The following is a 21303-nucleotide window of genomic DNA, read 5'->3' on the forward strand; positions in this document are numbered from 1 at the left end:
GGCTGGACTTATTCTTGTGATTCTCTTTTGAACCTTTTCCAAAAGCTTCCATATCACCCACCATCGCGTGGCCCAAAACCTTAGGGTCAACCTGTTCTAAACAAGGGTGTGTACAAGGTTAAGATGGAATGAAATAAAAACAAAGAATTCTGGAAATACTCAGCCGGTCAGGCAGCATCTGTGGAGAAACAGAGTTAATGGGCTGAATTTTCCCAGAATTGCATTAAGTGTGGTAGTGGGTGGGTAAAATGGAGTCCTACCCACCAATGAAAATGGCGGATTTTCACACCGTATCTTCCCGAGCCCACCTCATTACATGTTCACTTCCGCCAAAAAAGCCGTTTCCTTGGCGAGCGGGATCTCATTCGTCCGCTCGCCATCACCCCACTGTTGCATCACACCGGCCGCCATCTTTAAAAGACAGCCGCCAGCAAAGCGCTCATCATCACCAGCTCACCACCGCTGCACGGGAGACATGGCCAGCAAAGGCAAAAAGACTGCAGCCCCCCGCTTCAACAACGGGTCCCTCGTGCAACTGCTGGATAGTGTGGAGGCCCACCAGCAGCCCCGGTCTGGCTGCAGGATGGGTAGCAATGTCACCAACCCAGCTTGGGAGGCAGTGGCAGTGGTGGTCAACGCCAATGCCCTTCAGAAGAGGACAGCCACCCAGTGCCACAAAAGGATGAATGATCTCCTCCGTTCCGCCAGGTAAGTCACTCTTTTCATTACTCCCAACACTCTCATTCACAAACCCATCACACATCCACAGGGCCCTCACTCACTGCCAGTGCAAGCGACATCACCATTCACTCTTTCACACACACCATCATTGTCCTTATCCCATTCATGGGACCACTCACCACCCACACAAGCCAGGCATACTTATCATCTGGCCCAGCAGGCGTCCTGATACATTCTCCCTATCTCTATCCACGCATCCAACTGGCTCACAACAGGAGGGAAAGGTCACAGACAGGTGGAGGGATGCCGGAGATCAAAGTTCTCACAGAATTTGAAAACAGAGCCATCCAGCTGGCCGGCGATGACCGGGACCGATCCTGTGCTGATGGCGAAGTCTGCTCTGCTGTACCAAGTGAGAATCCAGCAGTGCAACATCCATCAGACAACCATGCCGTGAGTGATGTGTCCTCTTTCACAGGCCACTGCCATGCACTAATTATCTCCCCTTGCTTTCGCAGGCACATCTGGGAAGCAGGAGATGGAGTCCACAGCGCAGAGCCTCCAAGAAAGCTCCGGAGAAACCTCCGAAGAGGAATCTCAATGCACCCTCCCTGAAGTCCCATCTCAGCGCTCACCCACACCCTCCACCAGCACAAAGACACGCACCTCGGTGGGACCTAGCTTTACAGTAGCCTCGGGATCACAATCTGGTGAGCACATCGCACTTTCTGATCCACAGCAGGCGGAGGCAGGGACTTCCCAGGTCCCCAGCACTCAGAGGACTGCTGGAGGACAGAACGTTGCTGAGTCCGAGTCAGATGATGAGCCTCTGGACTTGGTCATGTCACAGTTGCTGGAGCTGCAAAGGCAAGCTCGGAACAACAGGAAGGGATGTCCACTGTACTCCTCAGATTGCAAGGCACGATGGAGGAGTCCGTCCATCTTCAGTCGGCATTGCAACGCACTGAGGTCAACACTGGCAGGATGCCGGCCGCCATGGAGACCTTGGTCCAGGATGTCACTCCTGCACTGCTGCGCGGGCTTAACTCCATTGCTGATTCCATAGTTGGTCTCCAACAGTGTGTATGTGAGAAGGGGACTGGACAGCTCGATCTCACTCCAGCTACCCGTTCCACTCACAGAGTCAGCCAGGGGCCCTCAGTCACCCATAGGGAGGAGGATCAGTGACCGGCCCATCTAACTCCCCTCTTCCTGTGACCTCCGCAGCTCCAGCTTCACAGGCCAAGGAGGGTGCCACTGCCACAGAGCAGGACCATGAAAGCAGACCGGGGCCCTCCAAGTCTCGGCCCTCCAGAGGACGCCCGCCACAGTCATTATAGACAGGGCGTAGCAGTCAGCAGACTGCCTCCACCTCCGCTGTGGATGTCTGGGGAGCACCAAGACGTAGCGGCAGGGTTAGGAAAGTTAAGGAGAATTAGTTGCACAGCCTGCACAGTATTAATCACTTGTACATAATGTTCACTATTGTCAATAGACTCCCAAGAATGTCTCCCTGCCTATGGCTTCTTGTTCTGATGAGCAGTGTTCTTGTCACTCAGATGTGAAACCTTTCTGCACAAGATAAAGGCAGGTGTCTCAGTCCAGGGCCTCTTCCTGTGCTCTGTGTGGCCTTCAGACCAAAGTGATGGTCCAGCCTCACACTCCCTGGAGACATTACTGATGCCTGCACCTCGGCAGTGCTGGTCATTGCTACCAGAATGTAGTGGGCAGGTGCCACAGAGTTCCCTCATACTCTCTGTGTGCTCTCAGCACCTTTAAGGTGGGGCTGGCCCCCACCACACCAGCATCTGCGACCAGCGATGCTGTACACCAGCTCCTGAAGGGCTGAGGTGTTGAAGGCGGACACAGCATCAGATACATCTAAAGTTTCATGGCTGTGTCTCTGAGATTGCCCTGTTAATGGAGCGCAAGCAAAATGCCCTCAGCCAGACAGGAGTCAGACATTCTCAGAGGCCATGGAGTGTCCTCACTGCATGTTGTCATCATCCTCCTGCGATCAAGTGACTATTAGGGCCTCCACTGCATTTCCATGACAGGAGCATTCTCTCAGAGGGTATTGGAGCTGAGATAAGTCAAACTGGAGTCAAACGTTCACAACTGTGATGTCAATATCTACAGGGACACCTCACTGCATGTTGTCATCATCCTCCACAAATCTGGCAGCTCTGAGGGCCTCCCGAGTGCGCCTGCCTCATCTAGTCAGTGCGAGACTCACATCCCCGTCATCATCATCACCGAGGACCCCCTCACTCTCATCCCCATCAGTGTCCTTCTCATCTGAGGAGGCCTCCAGCTCCTCCATTTCCTCCTCAGCCAGCTCCTCTCCCCATTGGAGCACCAGGTTGTAAAGGGCACAGCAGATGACAACCCTCTGCGGACTGTATTGCAGGGCTCCACCAGGCCGGTCCAGGCACCGGAACCGCAGCTTTAGCATCCCGATGGTCTGCCCCACCAAGTTGCGAGCTGCTGCATGAGCCTCATTATAGCATCACTCTGCTGCAGTTTGAGGCCACTGCATGGGTGTCATCAGCCACGGCCTCTGCGGGTAGCCCTTGTTCCCAAGGAGCCAACCCTGTAGCCTCTGTGGACCCAGGAAGACAGCAGGGATCTGCGAGCGACTCAGGATGTAGGCATCGTGCACACTTCCTTGAAACCATGCACGCAACTGCAGGATGCGTTTCTGGTGGTCACATACCAGCTGCACATTCAGTGAGTGGAAGCCCTTGCAGTTGATGAAGTCCACTGAGTGTAGCAATGAGACCTGAGTGCCACTTGAGTGCAGTCAATCGCACCCTGCGCCTGTGGGAATCCCGAGATCAGGGTGAATCCAATGGCCCTTGCATCCTGGCTGTCCCAGTCCTGGGCGAAACGCACAAAGTTATGTGCCATGGAGAAGATGGCGTCCATGACCTCATGGACGCATTTGTGGGTGACGGATTGTGAAATCCCACGAAGGTCACCTGTGAGGCCCTGAAAGGAGCCACTGGCATAGAAATTGAGCACCGTGATCACTCTTACATCCACTGGCAGTGGATGCCCTCCATGTCCCCTTGGCGCCAAGTCCTGCAGTAAGTGGCAGATGTGAGCCACCAGGTCCCTAGACATGCACAGTCGTCAGCGACACTGGTTCTCAGTCATGGGCAGGAATGGCAGACGGCGTCTATAGACCCTGGGTGTCACTAGGTGCGAACCAGCCACAGCTCACTGTCGCTCCTGGGCAGCGTGTGCGGGAGCTCCTGCTGCCCCTTCTTCATGAGGTTGCTACTCCTGCCTTTGCACGGCAGGTGCCTCAGTCACTCTCTCCTCTGTCTTCTACGGTCTCTGTAGGCCATCAGGCATACAGCTAGGTCACCAAGATCCATGATTCTGACGTGATTCTCCTGCAGCATGAAAGAGAGGGAGACGTGATTATCATGGCTGTACTCAGCACCTTTCCTGGTCCTGTGTGACCGCACCTTAGTGCTTCCTCGGATGGCCAGAGATGAGTGCGCTGCATGGCTGCCCTATCAGCCTGCGACATGGGGGACACCGGGATGCTGAGATTGTAAGGGGCTGTGAGCGCCTCCAGCAGTCACTGCTACATGGCCAGCATTGGCGAGGAGATTGTACAATGTGTGCAGTCCAACTGCTCCATGGTCCAATAAAGTGGTGGTGGACTCGAAGTCTGTGCTGGGGTGGGGAGTCGGGGGAACATCGGGGGGGGTTGGGCAAGGTATGGAGCCACCTGGTGGCCCTTTGGTGCCACCGCAAGGCTTGCATGGGTGGGCAGGCTAGGGTCCTGACCCCAATCATATCACTGTGGCTGCATCTGATCTGTCTTAGTTGCAGAGGCTTGGTCAGTTTATACAGGTGTCCCTAATGTGTGGCCATTTCCCTCTCTTACCCTGTCCCCCACCTTGATTGCCTGTGCATGGGATGCAGCGCCAGGGTAGCACTTGACCCCCTACCAACAGTCGCCTCTGAGGCTGGCCAGCACTTGCCCCCGGATACCCCCCACTCCTCAGCAGTGACCTCTGAGGCTGGCCAGCAATTACCCCCAGACACCCCCACCCCTCAGGGGCCCTGTGGGATGGGCATCGGTTTCCCCAGCCCCCCCAACCCCCTCCCCCCCCCCCACCCCTGAGGCCTGTAAACAACAGGTGAGCTGTGGAGAACGCTGCTGCTCACTCACCTCAGTTCCCCCCAAAGTGAAGGCCGCCAAGTGCACATCGCCTGCATGCTGTTGTGAAACACATAGACGTGCTTTCCCGCCAATGTGCACGGATGATATGGTAGGGTTCCAAGAGCCTGGAAGGATGGCCTTTTAATTATACGCTAATGTATTACAATTAGCTCCCCACTGACCGATGGCGGGAAATGCGGCCCGCCGCAGGGGTGCTGAGCGGAAGATCACGCCCTGCATTCACACCGTCGTGAAGTGGGTCTCACCATATTGTCCGCACACACCACCTATCACACCTGCTGCCAGCGGGCTCGTAACAGTCCGCCCAATGTTTTAGGATGATGACCTTTCAGTTTACTAATTGGGTAGGTCATTGACCTGAAATGTTAACTCTGTTTCCATCTCCACAGATACTGCCTGGATGAATGTGAAGTTATACGCTGCAGTGTGAAGAACTAAAAGGCAGAGTATTATTTAAATGGTGATATATTGGGAAATGTGGATGTACAAAGGGATCTGGGTGTCATTGTACACCAGTCAATGAAAGTAAATAGGCAGGCACAGTAAGCAATTAGGAAGGCAAATGGTATGTTGGTCTTCATTGCAAGAGGATTTGAGTTCAGAAGTAAGGGTGTCTTATTGCAGTTATACAGAGCCTTGGTGAGACCATATCTGGAGTATTGCATGCAGTTTTGGTCTCCCTACCTAAGAAAGGATATAATTGCCATAGAGGGAGTGCAGCAAATGTTCATTAGGCTGATACCGGGTTGCCAGGACTATCATATGAAGAGAGATTGGTTCGACTGGGCCTGTATTCACTAGAGTTTAGAAGAATGAGAAGGGTTCTGATTGAAATGTATAAAATTCTAACAGGGCCAGACAGACTGAATGCAGGGAGGATGTTTCCCCTGGTTGGGGAGTCTAGAGCCAGGAGCCACAGCCTCAGGATATGGGGCAGGCCACTTAGGACTGAGATAAGGAAAAATTTCTTCACTCAGAAAGTGGTTAACCTGTGGACTTCTCTACCACAGAAGGCTGTGGAGACCAGGTCACTGAGTATATTCAAGAAAGAAATTGATAAATTTTTGGATATTAGGGGCATCAAGTGATATGGAGAGAAAGCAGGAATATGGCGTTGAGATAAAGGATCAGCCATGATCATACTGAATGACAGAACAGGCTCAAAGAGCCGAATGGCCTACTCCTGCTCCTAGTTTTTATATTTCTATGCCTGATCTGCTGAGTATTTCAAGCATTTTATGTTTTTATTTCAGGTTTCCAGAATCCACAGTATTTTGCTTTTGAACAAGATGGTGTACTTTGGTTTATGTTGAATAGTGTATTAGTGTAACGTAATTTCTATTACCTCTGGCTACGACTTCTCATCATTAGTCGTGAACTTTTAGTGAATAATGACGCAATACCCTTTTCTCTCAACAGATTTCAATTGTCTTCCATGTGGAGTGTACCAAATGCATAACACTGCACTTATCTAAGTTAAATACCATTCCCTCAATGCATTAAAATTTGCCTGGAGAGATTTATTGCCCACCACCATCCTAACACACGCACATATTTTTGTATCATCTGTGAACTCGAAAACCATTCCTCCAACATCAATATCTAGGTTATTTATGAAAATACTAAAAAGCAGTGAGTCAAATACCAATCTTTCTGAGCCAATATGAGACAATTGCAGGGGAGTTATTCCCAGTGTCCCAGCCAATATTTATCCATCAATAAACATCATAAAAACAGCTTATCGGGTCAATATCACATTGCTGTTGAAGGGAGTTTGCTATATGCAAATTGGCTGCTGATGGGGGGGAAATTCCTGCCCACTGAGTTCTCGTGTGTGACAACTTTCCTCTTCTGCCTTATCTTACCCTGTAAGCTACTTGACGTCTAGAGGGCTCTAGTTTTGGCCGTCCCACCCTTATTCTTTGTGGGAACATGTTTACTCTGGACCCCTTGAATTTCCTCTTTGAATGCCTCCCACTGCTCTAATACTTTCAATTAACTGTTTCCAGTCCACATTTGCTAAATCACTCCTCAGTTTAGTAAAATTGGCCTTACCCCTACTTAGAACTTTAGCTTCTGTTCCAGTAATTATGTTAAAACAAACTGAATTATGATTACTACCGCCAAAATGCGCCCCCCCCCCCCCCCTGCCAAAACCCCCGCCACTGCCACTCCTTCCACCTGCCCAGCTTCATTACCCAAAACTAAGTCTAGAACCATGACCTCTCTTGTTGGACTTGCTACATTTTAAGCAAAGAAGTTCTCCTGTATGCAGCTTAAGAATTCTGTTCCCTTCATTCCTTTCACACTAAAACTATCCCAGCTATTATTGTGGCAGTTAAAATCCCCTACTATTACTGTCCTATTGTTTTTGCACTTCTCAGAGATTTGCCTATATTTTTGCTCTTCTACCTCCCTTTGACTGTTTGGGGGGGTCTATAGTTGATTCCCAGTAACTGACTGCCCCTTTTTTGTTCCTAGGCTCAATCCATATAGCCTCAATTGATGATCCTTCTAACGTTTCATCCCTCCGCACAGCTGTATTTGCTTCTCTAACCAAGTGTCACCCCCCTCCCTTTTTATCCCCCTATCTCACCTGAAAACCCTGTAACCATGTTGAGCTCCCATTCCTGTCCCTCTTTAAGCCATGTTCCTTTAATAGCTATGATATCATACTACCACATTTCTATTTGTGCCCTCAACTTGTCTGCTTTATTTGCTATACTTTGTGCGTTGAAGTATATACCCCTGAGAACTGCCAAACTCTTCTATTTTCTATCCTTTGTTTTCTCTGCCTTCCACACTCACTAATTTTTTGCCTTCCATTTCAATTTCTGATTTTATCCCAACTGAGTCCACCCTCAGGTTCCCATCCCCCTGCCAAACCAGTTTAAACCCTGCCCAACAGCACTAGCAAACCTCCCGGCAAGGACATTGGTCCCAGCTCTATTGAGATGTAAGCCGTCCGGCTTGTTCAGGTCCCACCTCCCCCAGAACCAGTCCCAATGCCCCAGGAATCTGAAGCCCTCCCTCTTGCACCATCTCTCCAGCCCCCATTCATCAGCTCTAACCTATTTCCATGCTCACTAGCGTGTGGCACTGGGAGTAATCCAGAGATTACTACCTCTGAGGTCCTGCTTTTTAATGTCTTACTTAGCTCCCTGAAATCTGCTTTCAGGACCTCATCCCTCTTTCTACCTATGTCATTAGTACCAATGTGAACCACGACCTCTGGCTGTTCACCCTCCTCCTTAAGAAGGCCCTGCAGCCATTCTGTGACACCCATGACCCTGGCACCAGGAAGGCAACATACCATACTGGAGTTATGTTGAGTTGTGCTCTCCTAGCTTGGAAACAAAGGAAGAAAACTCACTCACTACTGGAGGCTGAAAAAAGTAGAAAAAGGAGCACCTCCTCCCCCTCTTCACCAAACTCCATCACTCACCAAACTCCCAAATTCACACTCTGCCCAAACCGCACTTCGTCTACTTGTGATAACTAATGTTATCCTACTATCTATTGAAAGCAGAGAGATCATACGATCATTCCTGTAGCTGAAATAAACTGAAGAGGGATCATTGTTTGGTCTCTGGAAATGCTACAAATTTGCCCAGATGTCTGGATGTGAAAACAGTCACTTAGATATAGAGAAGCAAGAATCACCAATGAAAGTATTCTGAAATATGAAAACCAAAAATATTTGGAACACAAGAAAAGTGGAGAAATCCTACAAACATAGTAACACACAACGAAGAGAAAAATAAGATTTTTGTTCCACCATCTCGAGTTGGATTTCAATCTAAATTCTAAAGGAAATGGCAGACTATTAACCAACTACATCACTTGAGTTCATAATATTGCAGTTGCTGGTCACATACTGTGGGGAGCCTACATCATGGTGGTAGCCTATTGGTTATAATGGATACTGCCATTTTCCATTTTGTGACTTTTTCTAATCACAAAAGGGGGCCATTTGGCCCATCCTGCATTTGACAGCTATTTGTAAGAGCTATCCAGTTAGTTCCATTCCCCTGCTCTTTTCCCATAACTCTGCAATTTTTCCCCTTCAAAGATTTATGCAATTCCCTTTTAAAAGTTATTATTGAATCTACTTTTACCATCCTTTCAGGCTATGCATTACAGATCACAACAACATCTGTGTAATAAAAAAAAGTCCTCATCTCACCTCTGGTTATCAATGAAGATTTCATTGAAGATTACATCAACAACCTCACTCGTAGACATTATCAAAATCGTTTTATTATTGGTCAGTGGTAGTTTTGGCAGCTATCAAGTGAATTATGTGGAATGAAAGGGAGGGTAGAGAAATTATCCCACAGGGCTCTGGACTGAGATCATGTTGTAAATATATAGCAAATTTGACCCTACACACCTACTAAAAGTGCCACTGTTTAAGTTACACCAGAGTCTAAATTGTCCACTACTTTAATGTCTAGCACTTCAGTGAAATCTCCTTTAAGTTGCACTTTTTTAAGAGGATATAAAACTTTACATTAGAGTGCAAGTATGCGCCAGATTTCCCAGTAAACTAAGTGAAAACATTCTATAGGATTTAACATTATGAGGTCTCACGTCTATTTCTGACTAACGTGCAACCTTAAGAATAAAATAACTTCAGTAGAGTTCATGTAATCTGCCTGCAGAAATGAGGATGTTCAAATCAGGACATCTGCCTTGTCTGCACTTTGATGCCATTATTTGGTGCACTGTGGACTGAAACTAGTCTCATTGGTAGCAGAAGCAAAGCTCAGCTACCAATATCTCCAACTTAATGAACAAAAAGCCTTTGTGCTCATCCACAATCTAAACAATTAGCATTGCTGTGATGTGTCATAGATAGAGATGTGAAAAGTGTAAATAAATGCCCTCAGCTTGCTCTACGTATAACAACCCTGCAACATGTAGATGCTTCCTCTCCTATCGGCTCCAATACATAGTTGTCAAGTTGGAACATATCAGGATGCAGAAATGTGTGTACATTGATGTGTACTGATACAGATAATCAAATATTTCAAAGAATAACAAATATTTCAGGATTTATTTTACATGGAAAAGCAAGTTACAACAGCAAAGTGACAGCAATTATATGAGGAGACCTCTTTTGTATATTTGCTTAGTTTTTCAACACAAAGCATACTCCGAAGTCACTGGTTAGTTGTACAATTTAAGGAGTTACCTACAGGAAGATAAATCAATCTCATAACAAAACATCTCAAATATTTCAGGGTATAACACAAATAACTCTCATTTTTAATGTATTCATTTTGTAATTTGTAGCATTTAACAAGTGAATTATCCTTGTGCTACATTTAATTTATTTGGACCTTTTTTAAACAACTTACAAGAGAAATCATTAGAGCATTTATTAAAAAGAAACAAGCAACATATTTACTTCCAATGGGAAAAAAAAATCAAAAATGGAAAACTTGTACAGAATACAGAAACTTCTAATTTTTTAGAGGCTGTTTGATACTTTAATAACTGATTAACAGATCTAATGAATTTAATTAATAGCTTGACAAATCACAACATCAATTAACAATTTACAGTCTCCAAAAATGGCAACCTGCTATAGATTGTACAAAGTGCTGTGTAAACAACCAACAGGAGATGGCCAACCTTGGATTTAATATTAAAAACGCAGCCTAAATGAAAGGGACTGACAGCTTTTCCTAGCAAAGCATCGATTGCATTTATCAGCAATATCTATGGTAAATGGTCAGCAGTACAATGGGATCCAATTAAACTGCATAGTATTCAAATAGATCCAATTTTATTTGGATCTTTTAAAACAGCATATATATATATAATGTATATATATATTTACAATTTAGAAGTCTATCATAATTTCAAAGACATAGCAGTGCTATAGCAACGTATATTGTATTTTTTTTCACTTCTTCCCCTGTTCTGATGGTGTTATCTCCTTGCTGGGGGAAGGAAGGTCATGATCCATGGGAGGCAGTACCCCTCCAATACTTTGCCCAACTGTCCACTATTCATATCCAGAACAATGAGTTGTTGGCAGTCAGTTTGACTATGGAGGGGGCTTCACAGGCAAACTCAAGCCTGTCCTCATCATGCGCACTTCCAGCAGGGTTTGCTGGATAGCAGTTGGGAGTGAGAACCAAAGTTACCTTTTTCTCCACCCTAACCCAGGGGGTGCTGAGGCCAACTACAGCGAGCCTACTGTCACATGGGCTGAGATCAGCTAACTCAGCGCAAGCGATTCTGGGATCAAATCTGATCCATGGACTGATTAACTACCTTAACCAGCTGAGCCACTGTGGTAGGATTCTGAAGATCTTAATCTGTCGATAAGTCATGTTGTTATCTGAAAACCAATATCCTGTGTTTTGTATCTGCTCAAATATTGACTTCAAATGGAACTGGTTCTTTTATTAAACTTAAAAATAGGTATACCTGTCAGAAGAGTTAAAAACATGAAGTCATTATTTTTTCACACTTTAACCCATTTCAACCTAAAATTAATTTAGTATTTGGGTGTGGAAGGGAATTAAAAAGGAGTCTTATTGACCTTTACACAGTGACAGTTATCAGACCGATGCACACTCAGAAATGTGGTGCCTAATGCTATGGAACACCATTAGTATCTATCAGGTGACTGCTGGGTTTTGTCCATTTGGCATATTTGAAGCTACTTGGAGTTGGAAAGCGAACACCCTTAACTGCTTATTTCCTATTTTATGTAATATAATTCTACCTTTTTTCAATATTGAAAAATCTTTTCCTCCCCACACATTTAACTACTTATTTTGGTCAACATCTTGTTGATCGCCTGCTTGACGTGGGTCGTAGAGCTTCTCCGTCTTGTCTTGCCTTGGATCATTTTACGCCGCCTCACCTCTCTGCACAGTTCATAGAACGCTTCATTTATGTTGCCTTCTCCGGTACAAGCTGAACACTCGTAAAAAGCACAGGCCATTTCGGTAGCCATCTTCTCCCCTTCTTCTGTTGTGACCTGCCTGGAGTGGTCCAGATCAGCCTTGTTACCCACAAGGATCAAGGTCACATTTTTTGGCTTTTTGATTTCGTCCAGGATGTTCTTCAGTGAAATCACTTCCTCGAAGCTCATTCTGTCAGTGATGTCATAAACTAAGACAAAACCCTCTGCCCAACGCATGTGACTTTCCCTCTGAATGACGTCCTCCTGAAAAACAAGGTTGTATTACATACCATTTGAGGACATCGACAAGATTATTAATTTACATACAGAAATAAAAACTAACATTAAAAGTATTGAGTTAATAATCACATCCAAAACTATATGAAATGCAGTTTGCCAGTTTACCCTTTAAGGATTGATGGTTGATCTGTGGCAGTTGCTAAAACAGAGCAACAGTAAACCTTTCTTCAGGCTTCCTTTAGTGATGTGTTTGCATATTGTCCTATCAACCACTTTAGGTTCCCAAAAGTCATTGAACTGTCCAACTTAGAAGATGGTAACTGTGGCAATGCTTCTCTGGTGCTACTCCCAGTAGTCAGCCAGTCAGACCCAAAGTGCAATTTTACACTTCCCTTAAGAAATCACTTCAATACAATGTCTGTCGCTGCAATGTGTAAAAGCTCACAACCTGCAGGAAGTGTTTCTGGCCTACACAGTCCCAGAGCTTTTCTTCAAAAGCACTTAACCATAACATGACAATGATTACACTATGACCTAAGTGAATGCTGAAAGGGTTATACAATTGTTGTTTTTTTCATTACTCAGACCACAGTATAGTATCGCAATAGAGGTGGAAAGCCCTAACTCTGATTCCTCAACTGCTGCTGTCTAAACAGATCTGTTGAAAGCATCATATTGCTGCTGACCCAATTTGAAACAAGTCTGGTAAACCTACGGTAAACTACAGATGCTATCAATGGAAAACCTGACTAAAAGGCCAAGTCAGTAGTTGTGGAGCATAAGAATGGCCATTAGCCTGATCTCTGGAGCATTTATTGGTAACAACAGATTATAACCTGCTAGCCAATTTGTCATAGACTGCTTTATCAAATTACCAGAAGCCTTGGCTGGGATTTTCCGGCCCTGTCGTGGCGGGACCTGCCGTGGGAGATTTGGCAGCTCAGCCAACGGTCCAATGGCTTTCGGTAGGACTGGATGATTCCGGTGGCAGGCGGGGCTAGAAAATCCCACCTCTTATTTCCATATGTACATACAGAATAGCAAGAATTTCCATAAAGCCTGAATTTTGTGAATGATACAACCTACAAACCTCATCCAATTATAGGGGAGGTGGATGATGACTGACAGCAACAATCTCCTGACCAACACCTTCCCCCAAATGGAATGGAGATCGCCTTGGGAAGAGATCCTTTATGGATCCAAGAACTACTCTATCACCATGCCAAATTGGTAGATCTAATATGTAACTGAAACATGTGAGCTATCACAAGCATTAGTAACAAAGCCTTCCAACTAAAAACCCCTAAATCATACATTCAAAATGCAGGTCCATCAGCTTCTTAGAAATTATAGGGGATCACACATAGGAGCTAATGGTGGTCTAGCAGAATACAATTCCAATACATCTTGTAGGCAAAAAAGGATAATAATCTATCGCACTAGACTATAATGGTACATAAAAAGCCCTAATGGTAACAACAGAACAGGTGTAATCTATTCGGCCTCTCAAGCCATTCTGTTTGATCATAAGATGATCAGTACCTCAACTCCATTTAGCTACCTTTTGTTCCATTACATTTTTTAAAAATTCATTCATGGGATGTAGGCATCACTGACTAGGCCAGCATTTATCCCTAATTGCCCTTGAGAAGGTGGTGGGGAGCTGCCTTCTTGAACCGCTGCAGTCATTGATGTAGGTACATCCGTAGTGTTGTTAGGGAGGGAGTTCCAGGATTTTGACCCAGTGACAGTGAAAGAACGATGATATATTTCCAAGTCAGGGTGGTGAGTGGCTTGGAGGAGAACTTCCAAGTGGTGGTGTTCCAACGTGTCTGCTCCCCTTGTCCTTCTAGATGGTAGTGGTTGCGAGTTTGGAAAGTGCTGTCTAAGAAGGCTTGGTGAATTCCTGCAGTGCATCTTGTAGATGGTACACACGGCTGCCACTATGCGTCAGTGGTGGAGGGAGTGAATGTTTGTGGATGGGGTGCCAATCAAGCAGACTGCTTTGTCCTGGAAGGTGTCACGCCTCCTGAGTGTTGTTGGAGCTGCACTCATCCAGGCAAGTGGAAAGTATTCCATCACAGTCCTGACTTGTGCCTTGTAGATGATGGATAGGCTTTGGGGAGTCAGGAGGTGAGTTACTCGCCACATGATTCCTAGCCTCTGACTTGCTCTTGTAGCCACAGTATTTATATGGCTAGTCCAGTTAAGTTTCTGGTCAATGGTAACCCTCCCCAGGATGTTGATCGTGGGGGATTTAGTGATGGTAATGCCATTGAATGTCAAAGGCTGATAGTTAGATTCTCTCTTGTTGGTGATGGTTGGTCATTCCCTGGCACTTGTATGGTGCGAATGTTACTTGCCACTTGTCAGCCAAAGCCTGGATTTTGTCCAGTTCTTGCTCCAATTAGACATGAACTGCTGCAGTATCTGAGGAGCCACAAATGGTGCTGAACATTGTGCAATCATCAGCGAACATCCCCACTTCTAACCTTATGATGGAAGGAAGGTCATTGATGAAGCAGCTGAAGATGGTTGAGCCGAGGACACTACCCTGAGGAACTCCTGCAGTGATGCCCTGGAACTGAGATGACTGTCCTCCAACAACCACAACCATCTTCCTTTGTGCTAGGTATGACTCCAACCAGCTGAGAGTTTCCCCCTTGATTCCCATTGACTCCAGTGTTGCTAGGGATCCTTGATGCCACACTCGGTCAAATGCTGCCTTGATGTCAAGGGCAGTCACTCTCACCTCACCTCTGGAGCTCAGCTTTTTTGTCCATGTTTGAACCAAGGCTGTAATGAGGTCAAGAGCTGAGTGGCCCTGGCAGAACCCAAACTGATCATCAGTGAGCAGGTTATGGCTAAACAAATGCCACTTGATAGCACTGTTGATGACCCCTTCCATCACTTTACTGATGATAGAGAGTAGACTGATGGGGCGGTAATTGGCCAAGTTGGATTTGTCCTGTTTTTGTGAACAGGTCATACTGTAACAATTTTCCACATTGCTGGGAAGATGCTAGTGTTGTTGCTGTACTGGAGCAGCTTGGCTAGGGGCGCGGCAAGTTCTGCAGCACAAGTCTTCAGTACCATTGCCGGAATATTGTCAGGGCCCATAGCCTTTGCAGTATCCAGTGCCTTCAGCAGTTTCTTGATATCTCGTGGAATGAATCGAATTGGCTGAAGACTGGCATCTGTGATGCTGGGGACTTCCGGAGGAGGCCGAGATGGGTCATCCACTTGGCGCTTCTGGCTGAAGATTGTTGCGAATGCTTCAGCCTTATCTTTTGCACTGATGTGCTGGGCTCCTCCATCATTGAGGATGGGAATATTTGTGGAGCCTCCTCCTCCAGTGAATTGTTTAATTGTCCACCACCATTCACGACTGGATGTGGCAGGACTGCAGAGCTTAGGTCTGATCCGTTGGTTGTGGAAACACTTAACTCTGTCCATCACTTGCTGCTTATGCTGTTTGGCATGCAAGTAGTCCTGTATTATAGCTTCACTAGGTTGTCACCTCATTTTTAGGTATGCCTGGTGCTGCTCCTAGCATGCCCTCCTGCACCCTTCATTGAACCAGTGTTGATCCTCTGGCTTGAATGTAATGGTAGAGTGGGGAAATGCCAGGCCATGAGGTTACAGATTGTGGTTGAATACAATTCTGCTGCTGCTGATGGTCCACAGTGCCTCATGGTTGCCCAGTCTTGATTTGCTAAATCTGTTCAAAATCTCCCCCATTTAGCACGGTGGTAGTGCCACACAACACAGTGGAGCGTATCCTCAATTTGAAGACAGGGCATCATTCACAAGGACTATGTGGTGGTTGCTCCTACCAATACTGTCATAGGTAGATGCATCTATGGCAGGCAGGTTGGTGAGGATGAGGTGAAGTATGTTTTTCCCTCTTGTTGATTCCCTCATCACCTGCCACAGACCCAGTCTAGCAGCTATGTCCTTTAGGCCTCAGCAACCTCAGTCTGTACTGTTGCTACCGAGCCACGCTTGAAGTCTTCCACCCAGAGTGCACTGCCCCCCTCAGTACTTCCTCCAAGTGATGCTCAACATGGAGGAGCACTGATGCATAAGCTGAGAGGGAGTGGTACGTGGTAATCAGCAGGAGCTTTCCTTGCCATCTGTAACCTGATGCCATGAAATTTCACGGAGTCTGGAGTCGATGTTGAGGACTCCCAGGGCAACTCCTTACCACTGTGCCGCCACCTCTGCTGGGTCTGTTCTGCCGGTGGAACAGGACAGATGTTAGTAAGGAGGACTTCGCAGGGTTGACAGGGCCGAGCTTGCCATTGTCATTCCCAGTGTCTGGGTCGATGTCAGGTGGTCTGTCCGGTTTCATTCCTTTTAGGCTTTGTAGCAGTTTGCTAGGCCATTTCGGAGGGCATTTAAGATCCTGTGGATTGCTGTGGATCTGGAGTCACATGTAGGCCAGACCTTCCTTCCCTAAAAGGCATTAATGAACCAGATGGGTTTTTACAACAATCAACAATGGTTTCATGCTCATCATTGGACTTTTAATTATAATTTTTTACTGAATTCAAGTTTCACCATCTGCCGTGGTGGGGTACGAACCAAGATGCACAGAGCATTAGCCTGGGTCTCTGGAATACTGGTTCAGTGATGATACCACTATACCACTGCATCACTACCTCCCTTGAAACCTAACAAATATTTACCAATCTCAGTCTTCGAAATCTCAATTGACAACAACAACTTATTTTTATGTCGTGCCTTTAACATAATAGAATATCCCACAGTGCTTCAAAAGAGCATTATTAAACAAAATATGACACCAAGCCACATAAGTAGATATTGGGTTGGATGACCAACCAAGTGTAGATCAGTGAGCACAGGCTGGTAGGTGAATGGGACTTGGTGCGAGTAAGGAAAAGGACGGCAGAGGTTTGGATGATCTCAAGTTTACGGAGTATAGAAAGTGGGAGACCAGCCAGGAGAGCACTGGAATAGTCAAGTCTAGAGGTAATGAAGGCATGAATGAAGGTTTCAGCAGCAGATGAGGGTGAGGCGGGTTGAAGTTAGACGATGTTACAGAAATGAAAATTGGCAGTCTGAGTAACGGCGCAGATATGTGGTTGGAAGTTTATTTCAGGATCAAATGTGATACCGAGGTTGTGAACAGTCTTGCCCAACATTCAAGGTGTTTTGACGCAGCAAGTTCCAGATTTCCACTAGGCTTTGCTCTCTGATTTCAATCCTAAAATGACCTTAGTTGTAATTTTAAGATTATGCTCCTTTTTCCTAGATTCTACCATGTGCTCAAAGAGAGCCGGGCGTTAGACCCAGTTCAAACCCTGTACACAATTTAGGGATGGTGTGGTGGTGGTGATGTGGGAACTGTTTCCAACCCTCCTGAACACTTCTTTTAAACATATAAAAACTATATTGTGGAGATACACAAGTGCCACAAAACTACTGACTAGTCCACCTGAGAATTCCTGTTATTTTACTGCTTTCTAGACCAGGCCTGCTGAACAAAGAAATAATACTAAAACAGAGGTTTGGAGAAAGAGTGGGTTTCACACTCAAAACGGGCAATTTTGCTGGATTAGGTACACTGCCTATTGTCCTACAATTATAGCAATAAGAAGAATGGAATTCTTCCAGGGTCCTGGCCAATTGTTAACCTTCAACAACATCAATGAACAGATTATCTGGTCATTATCTCACTGTTGTTTGTGGGACATTGCTGTGAGCAAATCAGCTGCCTAATTTACAACAGTGACTAGATTTCAAAACTACTTAATCGGCTGCAAAGCATGTTCAAACATCTTAAAGGCTGTGAAAGGCACTATATAAATGCAAGCCCTTCTTTCCTCTTCGAAGGGGCAACCACCACCACTGAGCTCATAAAGTTGCAATAAACCAGGTAAGAAAGAGAAAAAGAAAACTCAGCACTTAAAAGAGTGTTTACCTCTGCTAAAACTCATCAAAAAACTGCAGTGTCCATCTCTGGAACCCAAATAAAAGTGACCGTGGGAGTTTAGAAAACCTTCTCAAATACTTGGGGAAATCTATTATACAGTTCACATTGGGCATGGGCCCAATGGCACCAGAATAAAATAACAAAGAGACAATAAAGATTGGATACGTTCCTGTGGTGTGTGAGGCATTCCTTATTGGTGAAGAATGTTCTTTATCCCATCTAGTTCGCTGTTTATACTTTTTTAACAATCATTCAAATGATATTTATGATGTAGTAAGACTGGATTTGAGTATTTTCCAAGCTGAAAGTTTCTCAGTGCACCAGGGTTTCAAGGATGCACAATTATTCTCTTTCAACCAAAAACACAAATTATAGCAAGGGCTGAGGTATTTTGTTCTATTCAGAAAATATCAGTGCACTATTCTACAAGGTGTGGTTTCTTTTACAGTTTTACAGTGGCATAGGAAAACTGAATTTTGAAAGCTGCCAAGGAAATTCAATAACCGACAGCTTCATTTTATACTTTTGAGGATGCAGTTTGTCAATTCTCCCAATATTACAGAGCTTACAAGTGCATACAGCCATGGTTCTAAAGGTAGATGCTTTGACCAGTAAAATGAGATTGCTCCTGCAGCTGGTAGTGAGATTAATTAAATGCTGCAAGATTGTCTCACAACAATGTTATTGCTATGGTATATGCTGCTGAAAATGGTTCGAGCACAAACTGCATGTCAAGTGAATATGGCTAACATCACTTCAAAGATTTCAGCATGACTCTGTTTGTGCTCGCTTTCCCCTTAGAAAGCTACCCGTACCAACACAAGGATTTAAACATGCAGTCTAGACTAACTCTTCAGTGCAACACTGAGGCTGTGCTGATTGTCAGATGGGGCCCTGTCTACCTTCTAGCAGTTCAGGTGGGTGCAAAAGATCCTAAGTCACTATTCAAAGAAGAACAGGGAGTTCTTCCAAACTCCTGGTCAACATTCCTCCCTCAAACAACACTACCAAAGCTTTGCTAGTGAAAAATGGCTGCTGTGTTTGCCTGCATGCCAACTGACATTGGGTGAGGACAGAGGTGATTTTGGCTGCGATGGTCCTACAATCAAATATCCTACTGAGCAGCAAGGTAAGGTAACAGCAAGGTGCCCCTGGTGGTGAGGAAACTTGCACATCTCTAACACATAGCCAGGAATTGATTCCAATGGACGGATGCCAGCAAGCAGCATGCCTACTACTTCACTAGACAAGCTGGTGGGAGGCGAGGTTCCACACTGCCAGTGTACTTGCTCAATTTAGCCTGCACTACCTTAAGTTCAGGAATAAAAATTGGCTCTTTGGGCAAGGTACCTGGGCTAGCTGATGGCTGTAGATCCTTAGCCCAGTGGGAATGAGCATCTTTGGAAGTGTTGAAGAAGAAAAATCATTCTTTGCATGTTAACGTTACGTGTGCCCAAACCCAAACAAGAATGTCGAAGAATGCCTTGGATGTGAAATTCCGTTGTAATCGGCGTGTTAGTTGACAGACCTGTACACATTTCTCACATGCTAATATAAATCAGTTCTTAACTGGTTTAAGGTTACCAGGTTCCAGATTTAAATGAAGTAGCATGCACAAGAATTTAAAACTTATGATTATAGTTGCTTTTACATCCAGTAAACCATTTGAGAAATGGTAAAAATGTGCAGTAATTTAACAGCATTTGTGAGAGAATATTTAAGTGTATGTCTAGCTCTGCTCTGCATTCCTCAGCTTTTAGATGCGTGTGTTCTAATTTCTGATTGTCCACCCACACAACATGACACTCCTTCGAGGGCGCCCTTAATGTTAAGGGAGATAATTTTCAGACTTTTAACTGAAGGAACCATCACCACATGATTTAAAATGGCCTTGAAGTTATTGAGTGCACAAATGTGACTGGGTTTTTTGCGTCAGGATTACAGTATATTGCGGTAAATAAATAACGTGTATTTGATAAGTAGTGATAAAGTTCCCATTCTTTATAGGAAATTCATCACTGTTCGCGCAAGACAATCATGAATTCTGGTGATTCATTTGATGAGAGAGAGTGATTAGATAATTAAACAAGTGTGCATGTAATCTCCATTAACAGATTGTTCTCATTAATCATGAGTAAAATATCATCTACAAACGATTCTGCTAATTTTCCTGAGGGCCAGTGTATTTCCAAAAATGAATCTTTCTCTTCAGGAACAAACGGATTAAACTCTGCACCAGCAGGAATCACAAAGCCCACTTATTTCCAGCTCCATTATATTGACCATCTCTGCCCCTGCCTCAGCCCATCTCATTCTTGCTTTTGTTACAATTTTCACATTCCACAGACTTGAGCTAATCTAAAACTTTGATGCCCATATCTTAACTCACACCAAGTCCTGTTCACCCATCCCCATCATCCCTGCACTAACTGACCTACTTTGGCTCCTGTGGTCCATCAATGCCTTAAATTTAATATTCTTATCCTCGCGTTCAAATCCCTTCATGGCCTCCATCTTCCCACCTCTGTAACCTCATCCAGCCCTGCAACCCTCTCACAATACTACATTCCTCCAATTCTGGCCTCTTACTCAATTCCCAACCCCTTCACCCCACCATCGGTGTCCATGAGTTCAGCCTTGCAAATTTTGAGCTCTGGGATTTCCTCCCTAAACCGTTCTGCCTCTGCCTCTTTGACTAAGTTTTTAATCAACCTCCTTAGATGTCCTTTGTTGGCTATCAATTCTTGATAAATTGTGAAGTGCCTTTGGAACATTTTCCTATGATAAAGGCACTACATTAAACAAGTTGTTGTTGTAGTGGGGTAGACATCTGAAATTTGGCTGCACACACTATTTGCAGGCATGTAATTTTCCGCTCAATAACATAGATCCAGCATGCTGAAGCAGGAAAGACAAAAATCCACCCTGAAGGGAATGAAGCTCATGAATTCATCAGATGACTGAACCTGGTCAGATGGTTCTAAATGTCTTAAAAGGGCCACCTCTTCGAACCTGGATGCATACTTCAAATACCCTATCCCATTCCTATTTATACAGACTTGTTCCGTCCTGTGTGTATCTGTGTGCGTACTAGTGGAGATGCATAGGTGCATATCTATGTGCTAGACCCATGCTTCTGTGAACACAACTAGCAGCTGTGCACAAGAAAATTTCAACTTGTGGGGCTCATTTCAGAAAAGGGGTTTTAGGATTAAGGAGATATGCCAATCTCAAAGAAATATATTTATTATATTTCCTTTCTAATTGGCGTGTTACAATAGTTTCACAGTT

At 45.2% G+C, this 21303-nt stretch overlaps 1 protein-coding gene across 4 annotated transcripts in view; it reads right to left on the reverse strand.

Annotated features, from left to right (window-relative positions):
• Window positions 1-9925: 9925 nt before the first annotated feature.
• The window catches only part of rerg (RAS-like, estrogen-regulated, growth inhibitor), a 194105-nt gene continuing 182727 nt past the window's right edge, over window positions 9926-21303 (reverse strand). For all 4 annotated transcript variants that reach the window (XM_078553563.1, XM_078553560.1, XM_078553561.1 and 1 more), the window contains exon 5: window positions 9926-12077. In XM_078553563.1, coding sequence (XP_078409689.1) covers window positions 11670-12077 — 408 coding nt within the window. In that variant the 3' untranslated portion in view covers window positions 9926-11669. The remainder of the gene's footprint in view (window positions 12078-21303) is intronic.

This window comes from Cetorhinus maximus, chromosome 12 (genome assembly GCF_964194155.1).
Source record: "Cetorhinus maximus chromosome 12, sCetMax3.hap1.1, whole genome shotgun sequence".
NCBI classification, from domain to species: Eukaryota; Metazoa; Chordata; class Chondrichthyes; order Lamniformes; family Cetorhinidae; genus Cetorhinus; species Cetorhinus maximus.